Source organism: Onychomys torridus, chromosome 8 (genome assembly GCF_903995425.1).
Source record: "Onychomys torridus chromosome 8, mOncTor1.1, whole genome shotgun sequence".
Taxonomy (NCBI): Eukaryota; Metazoa; Chordata; class Mammalia; order Rodentia; family Cricetidae; genus Onychomys; species Onychomys torridus.
In genome coordinates this window covers 101824329-101845575 of record NC_050450.1, presented here as the reverse complement: position 1 = coordinate 101845575, position 21247 = coordinate 101824329, and the positions used below count along the sequence as shown (strand labels likewise).

Genomic DNA, 21247 nt, shown 5'->3' with positions numbered 1-21247 from the left:
ATTCCTGGAGTTAGTGTAAATTTTTATTATCAGTGTTTTACGGCTTGAATGAATCTGAATGCTCTGACACGATAATAGAACCGTTGGGCAGAAAACATCCTAATCAATGGTGTAAGTTTAATCTCTGAACCCTCTGGCTGAGGTGGGAGAGAAAGGGCTCCCTCCTCCTGTTAATTAGAAAATAAACCCATGGGGAATGAGAACCATCTTTCTTCCACGCCAGGCTAGGACTGCTCTGATGTTATTCACCTTTGAGATGCAGGGCAGAAGGTTCTGGCTGCAATACCGAGCAAAGATGAAGAGTAACCATGGCCTCCTCTTTGCTGATGTCTTCTCTGAGCCACACGCTAGTCAGAGCACCAGCCCCTCTTACCACCTACAGTTGTCAACCCAGTTTCCAAGAGAGGAAACTGGGGGCAGCGAGTTCATGCCCAAGGTCACATGGCTAGGTCACACAGCAGAGCCCACTGGAGCTGAGCCAGGAGGTCCCATTCGAGGACCCAGTAAAGTCAGGATGCACTCAGCTACTCAGATCTTGCCAAGGCAGAGCTAGGGAGCAGTGTGTAGGGATCCTCTGGGATGGCCAGTCGCCAAAAGGAACACTACCATGCCCAGGCCTACAAGTCACCTGGGCCTTCCTGCATGTAGTCTAGTGCCTGGCTCTGGGTGTGGAAAGGTCAGAGATCCCAAGTCTGCCTTCTAGTGAGTGACATGCTAGTGTGAAAGTTACCCCACATAGCTCTGATTCTTGTATGGCTCTAAGGGAGATACCCTACAAAATCTGGGGATATAGATGAAATCTCAGGAAGAAAGTCAGAACACTGCATTTGAGTTTTATGAGATGGATCTGAGACCCATGGTTTCCCAGTGAAGAAGGGATGAAAGGGATCCTTGTGAGTTAGAACAGGCCAATAGTCCAAGGCCCTGGGGCAGGGCTGCATGGTATCTGGAACAGCTCTCCCAGGACTCTTGTCCTCTGCCATAGTAGGATGATGGGCACAAGTTGCCATGAAGCTTTATGTGAGTTTCCTAGATTGGCCATAAAAAAGTTCTACAAATTGAATGGCTTGAAACTTATTGCCATAGTTCTAGAGGACAGACTCTGACGTCTGTGGGCCCCTTTGACAGCTCAGGGAAGAGAGTCTTCCTACTTCCTGTTCCCATTGGCTTCCCCAGCAATGCCTGGAACTCCCTGGCTTGTGACTTCATTAGTCTAGTCTCTGCCTCCACATGGCCTTCTCCTTCCCAAGATCCTCAGCCTCAGGTTAATGTTAATTCTTCTCTTGTGGTGGCCAGACTTTCAGTCAGTGTGACAAATCCCTGAGGATTTGAGAGCAAAGATTCATCTTGGCTCATCACATCTGTGGTTTCAGTCCAAAGTTGACTGGCTCCCCTGTAATGGGCACAAAGCAGCCCATGGTAAATTTATGCTTCTGCCCTCATAGTAAGAAGGAAGCAAAGCAGAGATGGGAAAAGGGAGGGTCGGGGACAAGGTCTCTCTTTCAAAAGCATGCTCCCTGGTGACCCACTTCCTCCAACAGACCCGACTTGCACAGTCCTACTGCATCCTGGTAGCCTGTTGAAATTCTAATATCAACATCAACGCACTAACCCGCTCATGAAGAAGAGCCTTCCTAATCCAATCATTTCCCCAAACCCCTCTCCAGATGTGTCTGCCTCAGGAACCACGTCTTCAAGCATGTGCTTTTCAGTGGGACATTTCCTGTCCAAACCATAATACCATAGCACCTTCTAACATGTGCTGGGAATTGAACCTAAGACCGTGCACATCCTAGGCAGTGCTCCACTACTGAATTATATCCCTAGCCCATTTATTCATCAATTGAGACAGGGTCTCACTAAGTTGCCCAGGCAGGCTTTGAACTTTTTATCCTCTTTATCTGGCTGTTGGGATTTGAATGAGAAGTGTTCCCCATTGGATCATGTATTTTCAAATACACTTGGTTTTTTTTTTTAAAGCAAAAATCGCTTGGTTTCCCAGTTAGTGGCATTGTTTGAGGAGGTTATAGAACCTTTAGGAGGTGGAGTCTTGTGGGAGGAAGTCCATCACTGGGGGCGGGCTGTGAGGGTTAATAGCTTCTCCCTACTTCCTGTTCTCTTTCTTTGTCTCTGCTTCCAGTGTGGGGATGAAATTCAGTCTCTCTGCTTCCTGCTCTGGCTGCCATGCTTTTCGGGCCATGATGGATTTTCATCCTCTGGAATAGAGAAGCTAAAATCAAGCCTTAAGTTGTCTTTGGTCGTGGCAGTTTATTGCAGCAACTGAAAACAGATTAACATGCAGGCCTGTGTCACCAGGCCCTGCACTCCAGACTCTTTTAACACCACCCATCACATAAAGCTAGTTCTGCTCTTGTGTGGCCTTGTCATTATTGATCCCATCAGCAATGACTCTGTTTCCAAGTAAATTCTCGTTCTGAAGTTCTTGGAAGGGTTTTTTTCAGGGGAGTTTTTTGGTTTTTCGAGACAGGGTTTCTCTGTGTAGCTTTTGTGCCTTTCCTGGAACTCACTCTGTAGCCCAGGCTGGCCTCGAACTCACAGAGATCTGCCTGGCTCTGCCTACCAAGTGCTGGGATTACCACCGCCCGGCCAAGGAGACACTTTATCACCACTCATGGCTTTAGGGAACCTCTGAAAACCACCATTGTGCTACCAGGCCTGGCCATTCATTCACAAGGCACTTCTGGAGCACAGAGCACCATGTGAGCCCAGGGCCCTGTCCCCAGTGCTGGAGCTGTAGACAGCCCAGAGCCATCATCAGCCCAGCCCTCAGGCATCCTCACTATTCATACTTCTCTGTGACATCTTTTGGCTAGCTGTCCAAGGGACCCAGCCCAAGAGAGCCTGCTGGGTGATGGGGTCAGGCACATGCTCCTCCTTCCTTCCCTAACTGGAGCCCTGCCACCCCACTTACAATTCCCCCAGGGCTGTGTCGAGGCTAGGATACGCTGGCTGCCCTGGTGGCCAGGCCCCCCTAATCAGATTAGATGTGTATTCAAACAAATTGATGATCCGTTCCATTAGATGCTTTTGAACACGCTTTATGGGTGAGAAATTCATCTAGCTGCAGCTGTGGAGGCCGTGGTAGAGCTGATTGTTGCTCCCTCCCAGGCTCCGGGCGTCAGAAGTTACTGGCTCCTGAAGGTCACTGGCAAGGATTAGATTAAGGAGGGCACGAGCCTTCTTTCTTGCCTAATGAAGCACTTGGCACACAGGCGGCAACAGGCCAAGCGGGGCCAGGCATCTGCCAGGAGACAGGGGTGGGGCATTGATTAGCATCTCATTTATGGGCGAGCATCAGGAGAGTGGGGGGCATAGAGTGTTCAAGGCCCTGGCTTGGATGAGGCAGGAGTGGGCAGACAGGTGCGCCAGACATGGGAGCGGAGGTGAGGAAAACAGATGGGAGTCTGGGTCCCATGCTGAGAACACCTGCTATGCCTCCTCTGCACCGTGTACTCCCCAAACATTCTCCTGGAGAACAGGGACCAGCAGAGCCCTGGCAGCATCTTCTTGGGCTATGAGGGTCTCTTCCTGAGCCCCCTCCCCAGACAGAGCCCAGGCTTAATACTAATCCCTCCATACCCCATATATAAATATCTGGGCTTCCATGCTGGAAAGACCTGTGCAGTCACAGACATTGTGGGGAAAGCCCCATAAAGACTTGTACAAACCTAGCCTGCCTCTACTCCAGACCTGAGCTAGCTTAAAACCGTAGAGTTTGGAGGCTTGCGGGGAGGGGGGAAGTGGGGGGGGCTGCCCTGAGCCTTAGCTCGATTTCTGACTGAGGCTCTCCTCAGGTACTCACTAGCCAGGATTCATGCATGCAAGTTCCAAGCCAAGCAGCCCTCTGGGAGGCCATGGAGGTCAGGATAGAGGTGATAGACCAGGGGGTGCAGGAGAGAAGTTTGTGAGTCCCCAAACCACAGCTTCCTATGACCCAGGCACTCCAGGGCCACTAGCTGGCTTGCCTGAGTTCTTATTAGGAGCCTGGGAAGAAGAAGGAGTTGAGGACATTCAGAGCTGGGAGGGAATTTGTCTCTGTTCAGTGGCTTTGGAAACTTGCTCTGAAGGGCAGAGGGAGGTCCTTTGGCCAATTAGGAGCCTGGCAGAGGCTTTACCCCGGCTTCCCTTCTGCCTCTAGCCAGTATTCCCAGCAGGAATGGCTCCGTGGGAGTCCCAGGCCAGGCTGGGAAGCCCCTGAAAGATGAGAGGCAGAGGGAGTCTGGCCAATCAGGAGAATGACAATATTATGTTGCAGAGGGGCTGGGGGAAGGGGCAGGTTAAGTTGAGATTAGCTTCTGGGTGGAGCCATTCAGCTTTCAACCTAGCGTCTAAGGGTGACAATGAGGGTATTTAGTGGCAGTGTCCAGAGGAAATGGCAGTCCGGGCCTCCTGGCTTGACACAGGAAATTAGAAGGAAGTCGGCACTAAGGCCTGTGGCCAGCCTCTGCAGGCAATAGTTCTTCATGGGGCTGTCTCTCAGGAACAGGGATGCCCCCACTGTGTGACACCCCTGAATCCCACACAGAGGCCCTGTCCTTCCCCTGCCCTCAGTGCAGCTGCCCCATAACTGTTTTCACTGCACACATACACTCATGGGGGCTCATGGATACATACATCTGGTCGTGAGTGAGCAACATGTGCCAGGATCCACAGCACAGAATGAACAGAACGGGGGAGAGTGAAGAATTAGCACATGTGTACATACAGAAGTACGTACACAGACACACAGGACACATAGTCACACACTAACAAGACCAGTCAGTTTTCCTAAATGCTTCACTCCTTAGGAAAAGCCCATCGCTGCACAGCAAATACATCTTTAAACCCAAAGGGCTGGAGGTCAGAGCTCAGTCAGTAGTCATGCACAAAGCCCACAAGCCTGGTACCACATGTACCAGGCATGGTGGTGCAGGCGTGGTGCTACAGGTGTGGTGCTGCAGGCGTGGTGGTGCCTGCCTGCAACCCCAGCACTGTGGAGGTGGAGGCAGGAAGATTAGAAGTTCAAAGTCATCCTGAGCAACAGAACAAATCTAAGGCTGGCTTGATTTGAGATGAAACCCTGTCTATAAATAAGGTTTTGACAGTTTCTGTACACGGCAGTAGCAGATTCTGTAAATGACACAATGGTGGCTCTCAATGGTTGTTCTGGGGTCCCATGTCATAGAGATGTCCCATGCTGGAGATACAGTCCTCCTTTTGCCTGGTACGCTCAGCATACAGGTGTTTTCAAAACCTTCAGTGTCCCAGCTCTGAGATGCTGCCATCCCACACATGCCTAAGTGGAGGCAGTGGGAACTGCCTTCTGGGAGCTGGAGGAACGGGAGGGCTGTAATAGAACTATTGAGCTGCACTCCGTTAGATAGCACACCAGGTCACAGCCCCATGAGGAGTCTGACCCCTCTGGGTACCTGTTCCCTGCGCACAAGTCCATTAGATCCCACACTCTCATACCTTGCTGGTGGGGAGGAGGAGTATCCTGTTGTGACTTAGTTTACCTGCTTCTTGAGGAGGTCCAGCATCCCCACTCTGTTCTTCTTCCCTCTGAATCATTTTCATCCTCTACCCATTGCTACTGGTTGTTTAATATTGTGAATTTATGAAAACTTTTTTTTGAGGCAGGGTCTCAAAATCCAGCCTTGGCTAGATTGAACTCACTCTGTAGACCAGGCTGGCCTCAAACTCATAGAGATCCCCCTGCCTCTGCTTCCCAAATGCTAGGATTCAAGGCGTAATACTGTACCCAGCTGAGCACATTTTTTCTTCAGGCAACTTAGATCTCTGTCTGTGATAAGTGTTGAGAATATCTTCCCCCAGTCTGTCATGTGTCGCTGCTTTTGATGTGTGGGTTTTCTCTTCCCTCTGAAGAATTTTCGTAGAGTTGAAGGCATCGTCTGTCTCCTGACCGTCTGGAGCGCTCGTGGTACTTAGAAAGTGCTTGGCAGGAACTTACTCCACCAGCATTGTGTATTTTTAAACTTTTGTGATTTCACCCCCCACCCCCTTAGTTCTTTTAGAATTTCATTTTCATGTTTAAAACATCAATCCCTCTAGCATTTATTTTGAGGTAAAGTGTGAGGAAGATAGTCAATTTTATATTTTTTTCCCACATGGCTCCCTGGCAGTTCCAAAGCCATGTGCTGAGTAATTGATCCTCCCCACCCCTCACCCCCACCTTGATCTGCAATTCTGCTTTCATCATACATTAAAAGTCCTATTATGCATTTAGGTTTATTTCTAGGATTCAAGACCTTCCCTTCATCAAAATAGTCATAAAGACCGCGCTGTCTAAGTGACCGCTGCTCTCTCTTATGCTTCGGGATCTGGGCTAGTCTTTCCCCCATGGTCCAGACTCTTTCAAAAGGTTGTTTTGGTTTGGATTTGTTTTGCTTTGTTTTTGTTGCCAGTTTGTTTGTTTTGTTTGTTTTTAGCTTTTTAAAAGAAGATTTTTACAAATTTTACATTATGTGTCTGTGTGTAGGTGCAGGTGGATGCAGTTACCCCAGGGCCCAAAGGCCTCAGGTGCCCCCTGGAGCTGGAGTTACAGACAGTAAGGCGCTACCTAACATGAATGACAAGAACCAGAGTTGGGTCCTCTGCAAGCACAGCGCATGCTCTTAACTGTTGAACCATATTTGCAGGCCCAGTTTTTAATCTATTTTTGTGGTTGTTTTTATTTTAGAGTCATTTTGTCTCATTTTGTAAAAATGGGGTAGAAGGGGAGCAAGATGGATCAGTGGGTACCAGCTCTTGCTTTGTAAGCCTGATGGATGAGTTTGATTCCTGAGCCCATGGTGGAGGAAGAGAACCAACTTCCACAAGGGGACCTCTCACCTCCACAGCATGTGCACTATGGCACGTGAACACCTACCCACACACTCATATGATCATTATCATTGTCGTCGATTTAAATATTTTTTAATTGGGAGGTTTGGGAGAAAGATGTGCTTACAATGTTGATTCTATTCACTGGGAATTCTCTGTGCAGTTACCCTTTCTCACTGCAGGAGGCTCACAGGTCTATGGTGTACATAGAGTTCCTCAGAGCGAGCACTGCCTCATCTGAAAACAAGAGCAGAGTGGACCTGCCAGCACCTCTAACAGAGTCCTGGAGTTTCTTCTGTTGTGATGTGCCAATCTGCCCATGGGACCCACAGGAGCAATCACTGTCCCTTCTTAAGCATGCACCGGCTTCTGCTCTGTGCTCATTACTTTATTTAATTAGTGCTCTGTGCTCATTTAGTCTTCACAGTAAACTTGTCCCCAGCTTACAGCTAAGGAAACTGAGGTACAGAGGGTAAGTGACTTCCAAAGCCTACAGTCTCTACGTTCCTGTGAACTCACGTGCAAACAGATGTCCATGTACAGATATGCAATGTGGGGGCAGATGTGCCCAGACACTCATAGATGTGTCAGGTACACATATAGACATAGGCATACTGGCATATGTACATGCACACGCATATGCACAAACAAACACAAGTCACACCTCACAGCCAGCCATCCTCCTGCGGACCACACCCCAGCTCCCAGCCAGCTCCTGCTTTCAGATGCACTCGGGACCTCCTGGTGCACCTCCCAATGTTTCCTTTGAATGGAACCCGCTGTGGGATGTCTTTCTGTACACTGTGAATATGTGTTGCTCTGATTGGTTGATAAATAAAGCTGCATTGGCCTATGGCAGGGCAGGATAAGGTTAGGCAGTACATTCAGACTGAAGACAAGATGAAGAAGGGTGGAGTGAGAGGGGGGGGGGGGGAGAAGCCAGCCCGCCACCCAAGGAGCAACAAGATGCCAGCAGACTGGTAACTCCAGGGCCACGTGGTAATACATAGATAAATAGAAATGGGTTGATTTAAGATGAAAGAGCTAGCTAGCAAGAAGCCTGCCATAGGCCATACAGTTTGTAAATAATATTAAGTCTCTGAATGATTATTTTATAAGCAGCTGCAGGAGCGTGGGGCCGGGCAGGACTGGAGAAATGTACCACTGCAGGAGACTCCCTCCCAGGATCCCTGTACCCAGAGGGCAAGGAGCACCACAGCAAGGGTAACCTCAGAGCAATGGCCTGGAGAGAGGCACCTCAGTCCGTCTGTGTCACCTCAGGAGGATGACGTGAGAGGAGGGATGGGGAGGACCACGGCAGGGGCTGGTACCCAGCAAGTGCTCAAGCACGGTCTCCCTCCCCTTTCTTCCCCCAGGGCCATTGTCTCCAGCAACCACTGGAATCAAACCGTCCAAGCACGAGGTATTTGCCCAGGTTGTCCATTTCTGGGGCCTGGGCAGTGAGCTGGGAAATTCGGTGCTGGAGCAAGTGGCCCAATAGCAGGCCCACAGAGGCTGGATGTTTAGGTGCAGAGCGTGTGTGTGCTTGCATGTGTTCAAACACACCCACCACCCTCCTCCTCCTCTCACAGTGCTGGCTCTGAGTCAGCCCACATCCAAGGAAGGGATTTAATCATGCGGGGCTGGGAATGTTATTGTTTTAAAACAAATGAGCAATGACAGCCTCAAACAGAGGGTTTTTAAAAATGCGATTCAAAGGGCTCTTGAATGCTGCTGGAGAATATGAATGTGCCTTTGAAGTGAGAATGTGCCCATTTGTTAAGCTGAGAGCAGCACTGGCTGCCTCCTAGGGTGGCAAGTCACTTTCCCTGGCAAACAGGTACCCACTGGCCTCTCTTTACTCAGCTAGCCATGGCCCCAGAACCCCAGAGGCACAAGCACCTCTGGAAGGATTCAGCTTTGGTGATCTGAAAGAGGCACCCTTTCAATGGCCAGATAGGGTCTCATGTAGCCCAGGCTGGCCTCACTCACCAGCTATTACATAGTCAAGGGGTGCCCTTGGACTGCTGACCCTCCTGCCTCTGCCTCTTAAGTGCTGCATCACCATGCCTGGTTTGTACTGTGCTGGAGATCAAAACCAGAGGCTCCTGCATGCCAGGCAAGCATGCTACCAACGGAGCTGCATTTCCAGCCCCCTCAACTGCTCTGGAGGCAGAACATTCACAGGACAGCTGTAAAGAGAACCAAAGAGACAGTATGAAAGGGCCTTTGGCAGTCCTTGCTCTCCAAGCTACCCTGAGGCATGTCCTCTGGGTCAGGAATTCAAGGAGGAGCCCCCTCCCTCAAGCTGTGCACTTATGCACTCATAAGATTAGGTATATAAGTGGAGTACAAGGTTATAAGGTTTAGAGGTGCAACATACAGAGCAGGACTTGGCTGGTCCCCAAGAGCCTATTGTAACTTTTACTGAGGCACACAAATCAATGCTTGATCCCAGGTGAGATCTGGAAACGAAAGGTGAAGCTGACCGTGAATGGTCCATGCTGGTTAGACCTGGGGGTAAGAGGAGACCCAGGGCCAGAGATCTTGGGGCCCAGCCTGGTGTGCAGAGAGGCCAGTACAGAGCCCTTCCGGACCAATGGGACATGTCCTTCTTCCTCTTCCTTTCCTTAGTCCCAAAGAAGACCGGCAAGTCCTTTAGGTGCTTTCCCAGTTCTAGGCTCTCAGGGGAGCATGAACTCTGACCCAGGCCAGCACTGAGAATGTCAGTGTCCATCCCTGCACAGACACCCACATGGAAATAGATAACCCCGTGCAGAGCATCGGTCCACAGAGGAAGGCCTAGGCCAGCACTGTGACAGTCGTTATTTCACTGTGCCCACTGCTTCTCTTTTGGATCCACGGATGGGGAAACTGAGACTCTAGAGAGCCAGAGCTTCCCCTCCGCCATGCAGCTGGCCAGTCCTGGGGTGGATATAAGGCAGCGGTCTGTAGATGCTGCTAGAGCCCCTGCCACTGGCCTGGAGGTGGAGACACCCTCACTGCCCTGCTGGCCACATCCTATGTGGCTCTAATTGCTTGGGACCCATAGGCAGCTTGTGGAGTTAGCCTGGAAAAGTGGGAACTGACCCTGTGTCTGCCACTGAGTGGTGTGTGGAAGGCCCTGAGTAGGCCTTTGGGGACTCTCTAGATGAGCTGTGGGGTCACTCTCTATAGCACACTTCCTCAGGCTGTTGATACCTGGACCAGGACACAAACCTTGAGTCTGACTCTCGTCTTGTACTCATCCACTTCGTTAAGCCCTGGTCCAGCTACCCCCTCCAGGGAGGTTCGCCCAGCTTCCCCAAGCTGGTCCTGTGGTTTGGGTTGTTCTTCTCTGTAGTGTGATCTTCAACAGGTTCTGAAGACCAGGCCTTGCTGTGCCCCTTCTAAAAACATACCTCATATTCCCTGGAGTCATAACGTCACTATGAGGATCAAATGAACACATGTGGAATCTTCTAGAATGATAGAACCTGTGTGGACTAGGACCTCTGTTGATATTCTTACCAGATGTTGACATCTGCCCACAATCTTGTTCCATTTCAAAGGCTGGGAGCTCTTCTCCCCCTTCTCCCTCCTCCCAACACCCTGGTCTAATCCCATCCCCCACCTCTGTCCTCTTCCCCTCCATCCTGAGCCATTTGCCTGAGCAGTCTGAGTCTGGGGAATAAAGCACATTACTCCTTTTGAAGGAGCTTTGACTTTTCATGTTCTGTGTGGCTGAGCCGGGCCAGACAGGCGCAGTGACTCTGCAGGACAGGGCAGCAGCTACTTGGACCCACATCACAGCCTGGGCAGCCAGAGTGGGAAGGTTGAGGTTGAGGCTGGCTGGCTGGCTGGCTGGAGGCCAGCAGTCTGGTGACAGAGGGGCTCACTAAATAGACCCTACCTTTGAGGTACTTTCCAGCTTCAGGGAGGGACCCCTTTATTACTTGAACCTTGTGTCACCTCAATTCCGTGTTTTTCTTTTTCCTTTGTGTGTGCATGTGTGTATTGTACCTGCACATGTATGTGTGCACGTGCACTCACCCATATGTGGACACATAGGCTAGAGGAGGGCATTGAGTGCCCTGCTGTCACTCCCTGTCTTGTCCTCTTCCGACAGGGTCTCTCATTAACCTGGAGCTAGGCTGGCATTCAGCAAGCCCCAGGGATCCTTCTGTCTCCACTCCCCAACAATGCTTGGGTTATAGCATGTGTTCATGGCACAGCCTGAATTTGTATGTGGGTGCTGGAAACTGCAACTCAGGCCCTCATACCTGCACATCAGCTGAGCCACCCCACTCACCCAACCATCCACCTACCCCAACCATCCACCTACCCCTACCCTCCCACCCCCACACCACAACTCTGAGGCAAAGGATGAGAACTAGACAAGACTCCCAAAGAGGGAAGGGACCAGAAGTGATGGAAGTTGAGGGGGGGGGGGTGGAGCAGAGGCAGAGGCTGGCTGGAGAGGCGAGTACATGGTCAAGGCTTTGCTTGGTAGGGGAGGATGCTGAATGCCACGCACTGGAGTCAGACTGACCCCAGTTCAGGTCCTTCTCAGTGTATGAGCTTGGGCAGGTTACCCAGCAGTCCCTGCTCTGTCTGCCATGGGTGTTCAGGGGGCGAACACATGGGGCTGAGCAAGTGCTAACTGGTGGCTCTGTACCCTGTTTCCCACAGATGACGTGCCACCGTACTTCAAGACAGAGCCAGTGCGCACCCAAGTACATCTGGAGGGGAACCGCCTGGTGCTCACGTGCATGGCTGAGGGCAGCTGGCCACTGGAGTTCAAGTGGTTACATAACAACCGGGAGCTGACCAGGTTCTCACTGGAGTACAGGCAAGTTGTCCCCTCCCATCTGCATGGAGCTAGCTACCCCTATCCTGAGAAAGGAGGGTGGGAGACTAGGGTACATGCATGGACCACAGGCTCCCATGTAATACTCCTGAGAGGCTGGGACTGCCCTGCTTGGAGTTTACACCTTACCCTGGTGATGCCCGCACTGGATGGCTGAGTGGTAGGCCTCGGTGTTCCCAATACGACACTAGATGGGGCAGAGATGATTTTGAGGATGTAAACAGTGCCTTCCTCGCCCGGCCCCCACTGGGAAGAACCCCACCATCTCTAGAAAGTTCTATGGAAGGGGGCTGGATTCAGTGGAATGGGGTATGTAGCAATTGGGGGGGGGCATTAGCATAGGAGACAGGTCTTCTGGGGATCGTGCAGATGGGACATGAAGTGAGGCTGTCCTGAGTATTGGACTTCATGACTCCCCTCCCTCACTCTGGCTGAACAGGGACAAGCAGGGAGTGAGAACGCGGGGTTGGCACAGGTGGGTTTGTCAGGACGACTTTTGCCACCAGGAACATGTCGGAGGGGCCCTCCCACAGTGGAGCCCGGCCTCTGCATGTTTCCTGGCCCTGCAGAACAGGGATGTGGTGCCCCCTACTCCTCTCTTAGCCTCCCATCTCGGCCTTTCTCATTGGCTCCCAGCCCCCTGCCTATGATTAATCCCCAAGCCCGATGTGCATAATCGGTTTTGTTGGGGAAACAAGATTGTCCTGCCCTGGGGACGCTGATACAAATCTGTCACCAGGGATGAGAATGCAAATGAGAAGAGGGGGGCTCACCACTGGAACATCTGCCCGTCCTCTCCAGGGAGTCGTCCTTTCCATTATGAAGCAAGGAGGCCAGAGTCTGGGGTGACCTCCCTTCTCAGTCTGTGACCTTATGCTGACTCAGCTGGTGCAGGCTGACCATATCAACCAACAAGGGAGGAGAAGAGGCCACATCATCCCTCTGTGGGGGTTGGGTGGAGAACACTGGACCAGGAAGCAAGAGCTCCTCTTCCATTGCCAGTTAGTCTAGACAGGAGCCTCCTATAACGAGGCCAGAAGGACCTCTCCAAGCAGCCTCCATGATGACTTTTATCTGGGGACTGGAGCCATTTCTGATACCACATGGCATTGTTGGGAACAGTTGACAGTGTGTGAAGAGCCCCTACATTCTCTCTGGTGGGAACTTAACTGAATGGGGTACCAAGAGCTTTCCAGGAACTTATTGTGAGTACTGGTTTAGAAGCAGCCTCCTGCTTCCCTTGACTAGGAAGCTGGAACAGGACCCTGGAGGAAGAGACTTTGCTCCCTAGCTGGATCAGAGCCCCTTTGTGGTATTCTGTACTGCTGGGACACAGATGGGTGCCACTCAGCAGCAAAGCCCAGTTCGGATCAAGGATTGGTTTTGTTTGTTTGTGTGTGTGTGTGTGTGTGTGTGTGTGTGTGTGTGTGTGTGTGTGTGTCTGTGTGTGTCTGTGCATGCATGAGAGCAGACATGCACATGTGTTCATGCGTGTCTGGAGGCTAGAAGAAGACTTCAGTTCTTCCTCAGGTGTCATCTACTGTGCTTTTTGAGATAGGTGTCTCACAGGTCTGGAACTTACTAATTCAGCGAGGCTGGCAGACAAGTGAGCCCTAGGGATCTGCCTGTCTCTACTGCCCCAGCACTAGAATTACAAGTGTATGCCACCAGGCCAGATGTGGAGGAAAAAGAAGTGAGTTCTGATGTTCAAAGTCAGGTCCTCGTGTTGGCACAGTGAGCATTTCTTCAACTAAGCTATTCCTTCAACGCCTCAGCACTGTCAACGATCAGCTTTGCTCGGCGATGGAGTGGGCTGTCTTTGGAAATGGTTCTTGGCCCCCGAAGCGTCTAGTGAGCAGTCGGGACCCAACTACTGCAGATGGTAGCAAGGCACGACTGCACAGGTCAACAATCCCAGCCCTTGGGAGCCTAAGGGCAGGAGAATATTGAGTCTAGGACCGACCTGAGCTACCTAGCAAGTCTCAGCCCAGCCTGGGATAAAGGATGTAAAGGATAAGATGAAACCCTGTCTCAAAAACAAAACACCCATACCTCCCCCCAAAAATCATCAGTGACAGTTATGATGATAATAATCATGGTCAATGAAGAAAGGACTCATATAGGGTCGGCATGGTGATATATGCTCTGGGGTAATGTCACTGGATTCTGCCAGCAAGCCAATGGATTTCACAGGTGCACAAACTGGAGCTTAGAGGGGTTCAAGGACACACCCGAGGTTGGCTCTGTAAGCTGAGCTTCAACGATAAGCTATAGAGACTTGGGGGTGGCTCAGTGGGTAAAAGCACTTACCAGCCTGGCCACCCGAGTTGGGTTTCTCAGAACTCACGTAAAAAGCCAGATGTGGCGGTACACATCTGTAATCCCAGCTCTTTTACAGCGAGGCGGTGGGAGGTGAGACAGGAGATCAGGGGCCAGCCTGCCTGGAGTGTGTCATGAAATGATAGAGAGCAGTAAGAGAGACCCACTTCAGAACACGGCAGAAGGGAAACACTCCCAAAAGTTGTCCTCTGACTTCCACCTGTGCTGCAGCGTGCTCACATGCACGCACAGCGCACACATACAAACATTTTATTTTTTAAGATTAGCTGGGTGACTCCAGAGCGGAAATCCTTTTTCATCCACCACCCTGCCTCTCAAGGAGAAAGGATCGCGGCAATTGTTTCCTTAATGTGTATCTTTAGCAGTCTCTCTGCTAACTGTGCTCTGCAAATTCTAGAAAACAAAGCAGTGGGGGAATGCAAATATCCCAGTTTATAGCTGTGCTGGGTGGAAGTCATCCAGGGGAAATAAATGAGCTTCCACTCGGGGAGCACATCCCTTCACTTGGCCGCTGCGGGAACGCCGGCTTTTGTGGCATGGTAGCAATGAGATACTTGAATGGGAAGCTGGTTTGGATGGCCAGTTCATCAAAAACTGGCTGTGACTGTGAGTTAGGGCTCTGCTCCTCAGTGTGACCTTAGCACTCTTCATGGTTGGTTTCCAACGGCATCTCCTGGTCTCATGCTGATTCCCTGGTTCCATCTAGGGTAGACACTGCCAGCAAGCCAGACACTTTATGGGTCTCCAGACACTTCCTGCATGTTCTTTTTCTCTTGTCTTTGTCCAGACTCTCCCAGCCTTCCTTGAGCCCCATCCAAGTGACTGTCAGAAAGCCTGATTTTGTCTGTCTCTGTCTGCCCCCCCCTCTCTCTCTGAGACTCTCTCTCCCTTTCATTCATTCCTTTTTCTCTCTATCTCTCCATCTGTGTGTGTATCTGTCTGTCTCTGTATATTTCTCTCCCTCTCCCTCCCCCCACCACATGTCTCTCCTCTGTCCTTTGATTATTATACCCCATGATATCTTGCCTACCAAAAACATATATAGGACACTATGAACAGACCACAGGACTAAGGTAAGAACCTCTACAACACTGATAATTCCAGGGACTTTGGGTCTTTGAACCCAGAGCCTGACATCTCCTGGCCCTCTTCCCTATGGGCTATTTTGCTATCCCTACCTCTGGGTTCAGCTTCATTCCCATACAGTGAGCAACCCTGGGGAGTCCAGGGGTGGCAGGTTATGACTATTTTGAGTAAGGACTTCCTGAGAAGCTTTCCTTAGGAAATTACAGAAAAGGATCAGATTGGGCAAACTCAGATCATCTCCAACCCATTACAATGGGCAGTAGTAGCATGCCACCCTGGCCAGGCTTGTGTCATGTGCACCATTGCTGGGCATTCCCCCACACTCCACCCATGAGGTAGTAAAGGAGGACAAAAGTCATTAGCAGAAGTGGGGGAAAGGGTGATGGGCAGATAGAAGCTGCCAGTTTCCACTACACTCCACCCCATGCCCAGTGGGGGCCTGGCCATAGTAGGTGCTTTTTCTGTTTTCAATTTTGAAATTTCAAGTTAGGAAAATGGTAGATAGCATGATATCCATGAACATATGCACACATCTTACCCTTTAGCCATCACTCACATATGACCCCTTCTCTCTCCACATGCATACATATGTTTGCTCACTATTTTTGCTCAACTATTTAAGGATTGGTTGTGGACTTCACGTGGCTTCACATGGTAATATTTCTTCAGGACAAAATCTTCTACAGAACTGTGACATGGTGGAGACAGATCATGGATACATTCTGCCACCTTTAGTGTGGTTTGTATCTAGATTTCTCCATTTGCTTCATCTAGCAGTGCCTCTCCTAGCCCAGTGTCCTTCATGGCCATTCAGTTTTCATTTGATACAGGATACAGTCGAGGAGGAGCACACTTGGCATCTCACTGTCCTGATTCTCCCCCCACCCCCGACTTAACTGGCATGGATACATGTGAGACACCAGCCAGTTTTACCAGATTTCCCCCAGAGTGGATTTTTCCAGTTGGATTATCCTCATCAGGGCAATGTGACATAGATGTGGCCTGGAGACACCAGCCATTGGGTTGTCCCCTTTCCCTTTTCACCTTGTTACCCGAGTACTCATTCAGGATCACATGATGCAGTATAGACACACGGTCACTGACATCTCACACCTCTCTCCGATGACTGCTCTGCAAGGCGACTTCTAGTCTTTCACAAACTCAGCATGTAGGGAGTGTGTGTGTGTGTGTGTGTGTGTGTGTGTGTGTGTGGCCCGGCAGCGCCGCGTGTGTGTGTGTGTGGTGTACTTACACCAAGGCAGTCCTATGCATCTCCATACAGTCATGCATTCCTTAATGTCCAGGATGTGTTCTGAGAAATGTGTCCTTGACAATTCTGTCATTATGAGCGCATGACAGAGTAAACTTACAGAAGCATCAATAGCAAAGTCAGTCCATGGACGTGGCCTCGTGACTCAATCAGGAGACACGGTGAACAATACTGCCACCATAATAAGGCACACCAATTTACAATACTTGGTTTTATTAGCAGATCGAGTGCACGAGAAAATAATGCTAAAAAGTGTCGTGTGGTAAATATATAACCCGGCCCTTCAGTCCCTTCTCATCTAGCATGTTCTGTTCATAATTCAGAGGATAAGATGTTTGTGTGACCAACAGTGCTGCTGGCTGGAGACACATCAGCACAGGCACACACATGATGCATTCCATGCTGGGATGTTATGGTGGCCACTGTGTACAGCCAGATCTTTTTAGCTCTATTATATCTTACAGGATAGCTACCATAGCTGTGGTCCATGGCTGACTTCATTATTGCTGTTATATGGTTAGTCTGGTCTTGCTGGTGAGCAGATTCATGCCCATCTCTAGGGGCAGAAACTTTGGAGTTGGCAGCAGTGGGCTAATGCCCCTAACTGGTTCTATGATCTTGGGCAGCATTAGACTCTGATTCCGTTGTCTTCTCAGAGCAATGCAAAGTGATGGTCACCCTAGATGGGTCCATGGAAGTCTACAAGTCAAAGCCCATCCCAGCGTAACAGACATGTAATAAATGGTGCTGTAAGGGTTATATCAGTTGTCTGTCTCCATATAGAACCACAGGACAGATCTGATAACCAAGCCGACATAACTCAGGGTTCAGGCAGACCTAGCTCCTCCTCCAATACCTGGTGCTCTGTACGCCTGTTCCAACCTCACTGTCATGGCCCAGAGACCTTTTTAAAAGGACCCCACAATGACAAGTGTTGGGCTGGCTCCTTGTTGGTGACAGACCTTTGTTCATTTTGAACCGGCCCTTGGATTCTGATTCAAGAAATAGCATTCAGGTGGAAAGGTGGCCCTTGGCTACAAAGCGAATCTTAAGCATGAGATCATACTTCTCACAGGTGTGTCGAACTGCCAGGGAGACCCTCCCAGAGGTGACTGCCCTTCCACTCCCCACTCCCTGCTAGCAGATGTCCAGTTTTCCAAAGTGATGGCTTGATGGTAACATGCCTTGATGGAACTAGGAAGAGGCAAGATACTCTCCTAGATCAAAATGGTCTAGTGTGTCTGTACTTTGCAAACTATGTACAATGATGACAAAGTCATCAGGCAGATTATTCTGTGTTGTGGTGTAAGACATAACTACTTTCACACTTAAATAAGAAGATAATAATTTGATGAGACTGGTGTCCCATGTATACACATACTGTTTTCCCACATGTAGGTAACTAGCAATGCCCACATTTGGAGGAGAGCTACAGTCTAGCAAAGTTGACAGTGCCAGCCAGAGACTTTGCATTGAGCCTCTCATAGCAGCCCTGTGAGCTGAGTGTTATGACTCTTAGGCACTCATTCTGCAAACACGGAGCCTGGAACTCAGAAAGGGGAAGTCCGGGGAACGCGAGTGTGTTATCGTTCTTGTACAGATCCTCACAGACTTTCTAATTATACCTCTTCTGTCCCCTCCCCCATCTCTGGTTGCCCTTCTGTCCCAATGGGCTAAAAAACAAAGACCTCTTCTGAGGGGTCAGGGCCAGGTGTCAAAGCCTGTTCCAGCGGGGAAGAGCCAGCATAGAGGAAAAGGCAAGGGAACTGAGCCTCTGGCCAAGTTACTGCTCTGCTGACATCCCTAGGGAGGGAACTATGAAATCTAGGAGCTCAGAGTAGGGGAGCCTGGGGGGGGGGGGCATGTGTGCTGGCCCCGTGAGAGGCACAAGGCAGGGGGATGTGCACACACTAACAGCATGTAGAGCCTTTGAACCACTTCAGAGAAAAAGGTAACAACAAGCTTGGCAGGCCAGGCGCCCCAGCTGTGCCCTTCCCTCCTCCACCAGCCCTATCTAGCCTCTCTTCGAAGTGAGAGACACTGACAGAGGCAGCAGCAGAGAAGAGAGGCCACCTGGGCTCCTAGCGGGCGGTGGGGGGGTTGGGGGGGTAGGAGGGTGGGGGGGTGGCTGGAACCAGGAAAACCTTTGTTGGTAACAACTCCAGGACACCAGCTGCCTCTGCCTTACAGCTAGGAATTGCTGGCAGCTCCCCCAAGATCACACAGCAGTATTTGGAGAGTCCTGTTTCCTCTGGTAATCTTTTGGACCCCAAACCTACATTCTCCCTCTCCCATTCCATGCTCTGCCACCCCCCAGGGGTTGAGGGGGACTTGTCCTTCCCAGGATAAGGCCACTTGCAAGTCCCAGCCTTTTGAGTATGATCCCAGCCAGCCATGTAAATTTACAGTGCCGGAAGATGTGTGCTCCTGAGGACGCTGGGCCAGAGTTACCCCCAGGCCTAGGCCTGCTCTCAGCACCTCCTGTCTGTCTGTCAACTCTCATTAACAAAAGCTCCAAACCAAATGGTTGATTGATGGATGCCCTGCTGCCTGGTCTGGTGACTCACTCGGGTTCCTCTCTCCAGCCCCTCCCCCTTGCACAGATGTGGGTACTGCATTCATCTGACAGTTGTTTGGGCCAGAGAAGGGAAGGAGGCAATACTCAGAGCCTAGTTCGGGATCGGTCCAAGACTATGCAGCCCTTGACTGGAGCAGGGAAGAGCTGAGAGGTGTGCACAGGCTCCATGAGGGAGGTGCTCCTGGCAGGAGGTGGTGACTTCAGAGACATCACAGACCACGCAGCGCCATGCAATCGGATGTTGATGCATGTCATACAGTGTGATGATGACAGATCCTTGCCCCAAAAGGATAGGAGGAGAAATAATGATGCAGACATCAAGAAAAACTAAAAGAAGTTTCCATGAGGGATACTAGCCTCAGAGGATGACCCGGGCCCAGAGGAAGCAGGAGGGTTGTCTAAGAAAGCAATGAGGATACATACATGAAAGCCAGAGGGGAAGAAAAGTCAACTTAACACCCCTGCCTGCCTGTGCTCACCCCTCTTCCACACCTCTGCTCCCTGGCAAGCCCTGGATCAGCTACTAAGATCTAGCACAGCACCAACAGCGTGTGTCCCAGACCTGCCTCCCCAGGCCCTCACCATCCACTTTTGAGCCAATGATTTCTTCCCAGCCTCCACTGCCAAGTCAATAAAATGGGAACAACTGAGAAACTAATAGCTACCTCCCAGAGTGGTCCTAAAGGCAAAAATCTAGGCACAGATGAGCCTCTGGGTACTGAAATAGAAAAAGTAGTTCTAACTGCCACCAAGAAAATGACACCTGCCCCTCCCACCTGCCTCCCCTCAAGGGACAGGCAACCCTGTGTCATTCACACCCATGGCCTCCATCACTCTGTCCCAGGAAATCTGAGCTCTTCCTTTCCATGAAGCCTGCCTCTTTCTGCCTGCCCCAGCCTCCTGAAGATTCACTCCAGACTGGCCATCACTTTGGACATCTAAAAACTGAAGGCTAACCTGAGCCAGCCAAAGTGCAGGAATCCGCTCTGATGGACATAAATTGAATTTTAATAGAGATGTAGGTGGCATGAAGCCAGTGTACTGGGGCAGAGGCAAGGCAGTAATTAGAAGTTAACGTGTTTAGAAATGTCGTAATCCATAGGGAGAGTGGGGAGGTGGGCCAAAAGGAGGAAGAACACCCAGCCCGGTGTCCTTCCCCTGACCCAGAGGCCGACTCCTTTCACTAGGGAGGAAGGCTATAGGGAACCCTGTGTGCTGTCATAGGCCCACCTCCTGCCATATAGCTTGAAGGACCCTCGGGGCCCAGCCTTGTTCTGTCTGAGAGGAACGAGAGCAGGCTTTCCCAAACTGGGTGCTCCTGGTATTAAGGGAAAGCAAGTTCTTTGTCATAGGGGCATCTCTGCTTGCTAATGTGTAGGCCACATCCCTAGTCTCTACCCACTAGATTCCAATTGCTGCCTTTCACAGATGTGAAAGCAAAAACAGAAGTCCCCAAGCACTACTTACACGCACAGAGGAACATCACCCTACCTTAGGGGCCTGTGTCCAACAAGACTCTGATGTCCCCAAGGTTCTCTCAGCTGAGTCCCCATTCCTGAGGGTCCCTAGATCAACACAGCTGTAAAGGACAGAGACAGCTGGCTACCCAGTGGGTCCTCTTGGGGACATCTTTGGTCCCCTCCTCTTCTCTACACAACAGCCCAGGAGGCTGCCTCCTGTCGAGTTCATTTTTGTCAGTGTGGCACAGCTAATCATTAGGGAAGACGGAACCGAAATTAAGAGAATGCCTCCATCACATAGGTAAAGCTGCAGCGCTTTTTTAAATTAATGATTGATATGGGAGGGCCCAGTCCACTATGGTTGGTGTCATTCAAGTGGTCCTGGGTTGTATAAGAAAACAAGCTAAGCAAGCCATGGGGAGCAAGCCAGTAAGCAGTGTTTCTCCTCGGCCTCTGGTTCAGTTCCTGCCTCCAGGTTCCTGCCCTCCATTCCTGCCATGGCTTCCCTCAATGACTGACTGTAGTCTGTAAGCCAAATAAACCCTTTCCTCCCCAAGCTGCTTTTGGTCATGTATTTTATCACAGTGATAAAAAAAAGCCAACTGGAACACAGTCACTCTGCTGTAGTAGGAATCTTAAAGGTACTTGTTAATAAAAACAAACCTGAGGCTAGTTATTGGGGTGATTGCTGGAAGATCAGAGAAGCAGAACAAGCCATGGCTATCTCAACTTGCTAGTTCCTCAGGTGATCCTTTTTCTTCAGGCTGGAAGCTTCTGAGTCCTCCTCCACATGAATCTCAGCTGAACTGTGTTGCTCCAAA

General features: G+C 50.5%; 1 protein-coding gene across 1 annotated transcript in view; it reads left to right on the top strand.

Moving 5' to 3' along the window:
* Positions 1 to 21247, top strand: part of Sdk2 (sidekick cell adhesion molecule 2) — a 275505-nt gene that overhangs the window by 106891 nt on the left and 147367 nt on the right. The window contains exon 2 of the mRNA XM_036196160.1: positions 11515 to 11674. Within this exon, the coding sequence (XP_036052053.1) occupies positions 11515 to 11674 (160 nt within the window). The remainder of the gene's footprint in view (positions 1 to 11514; positions 11675 to 21247) is intronic.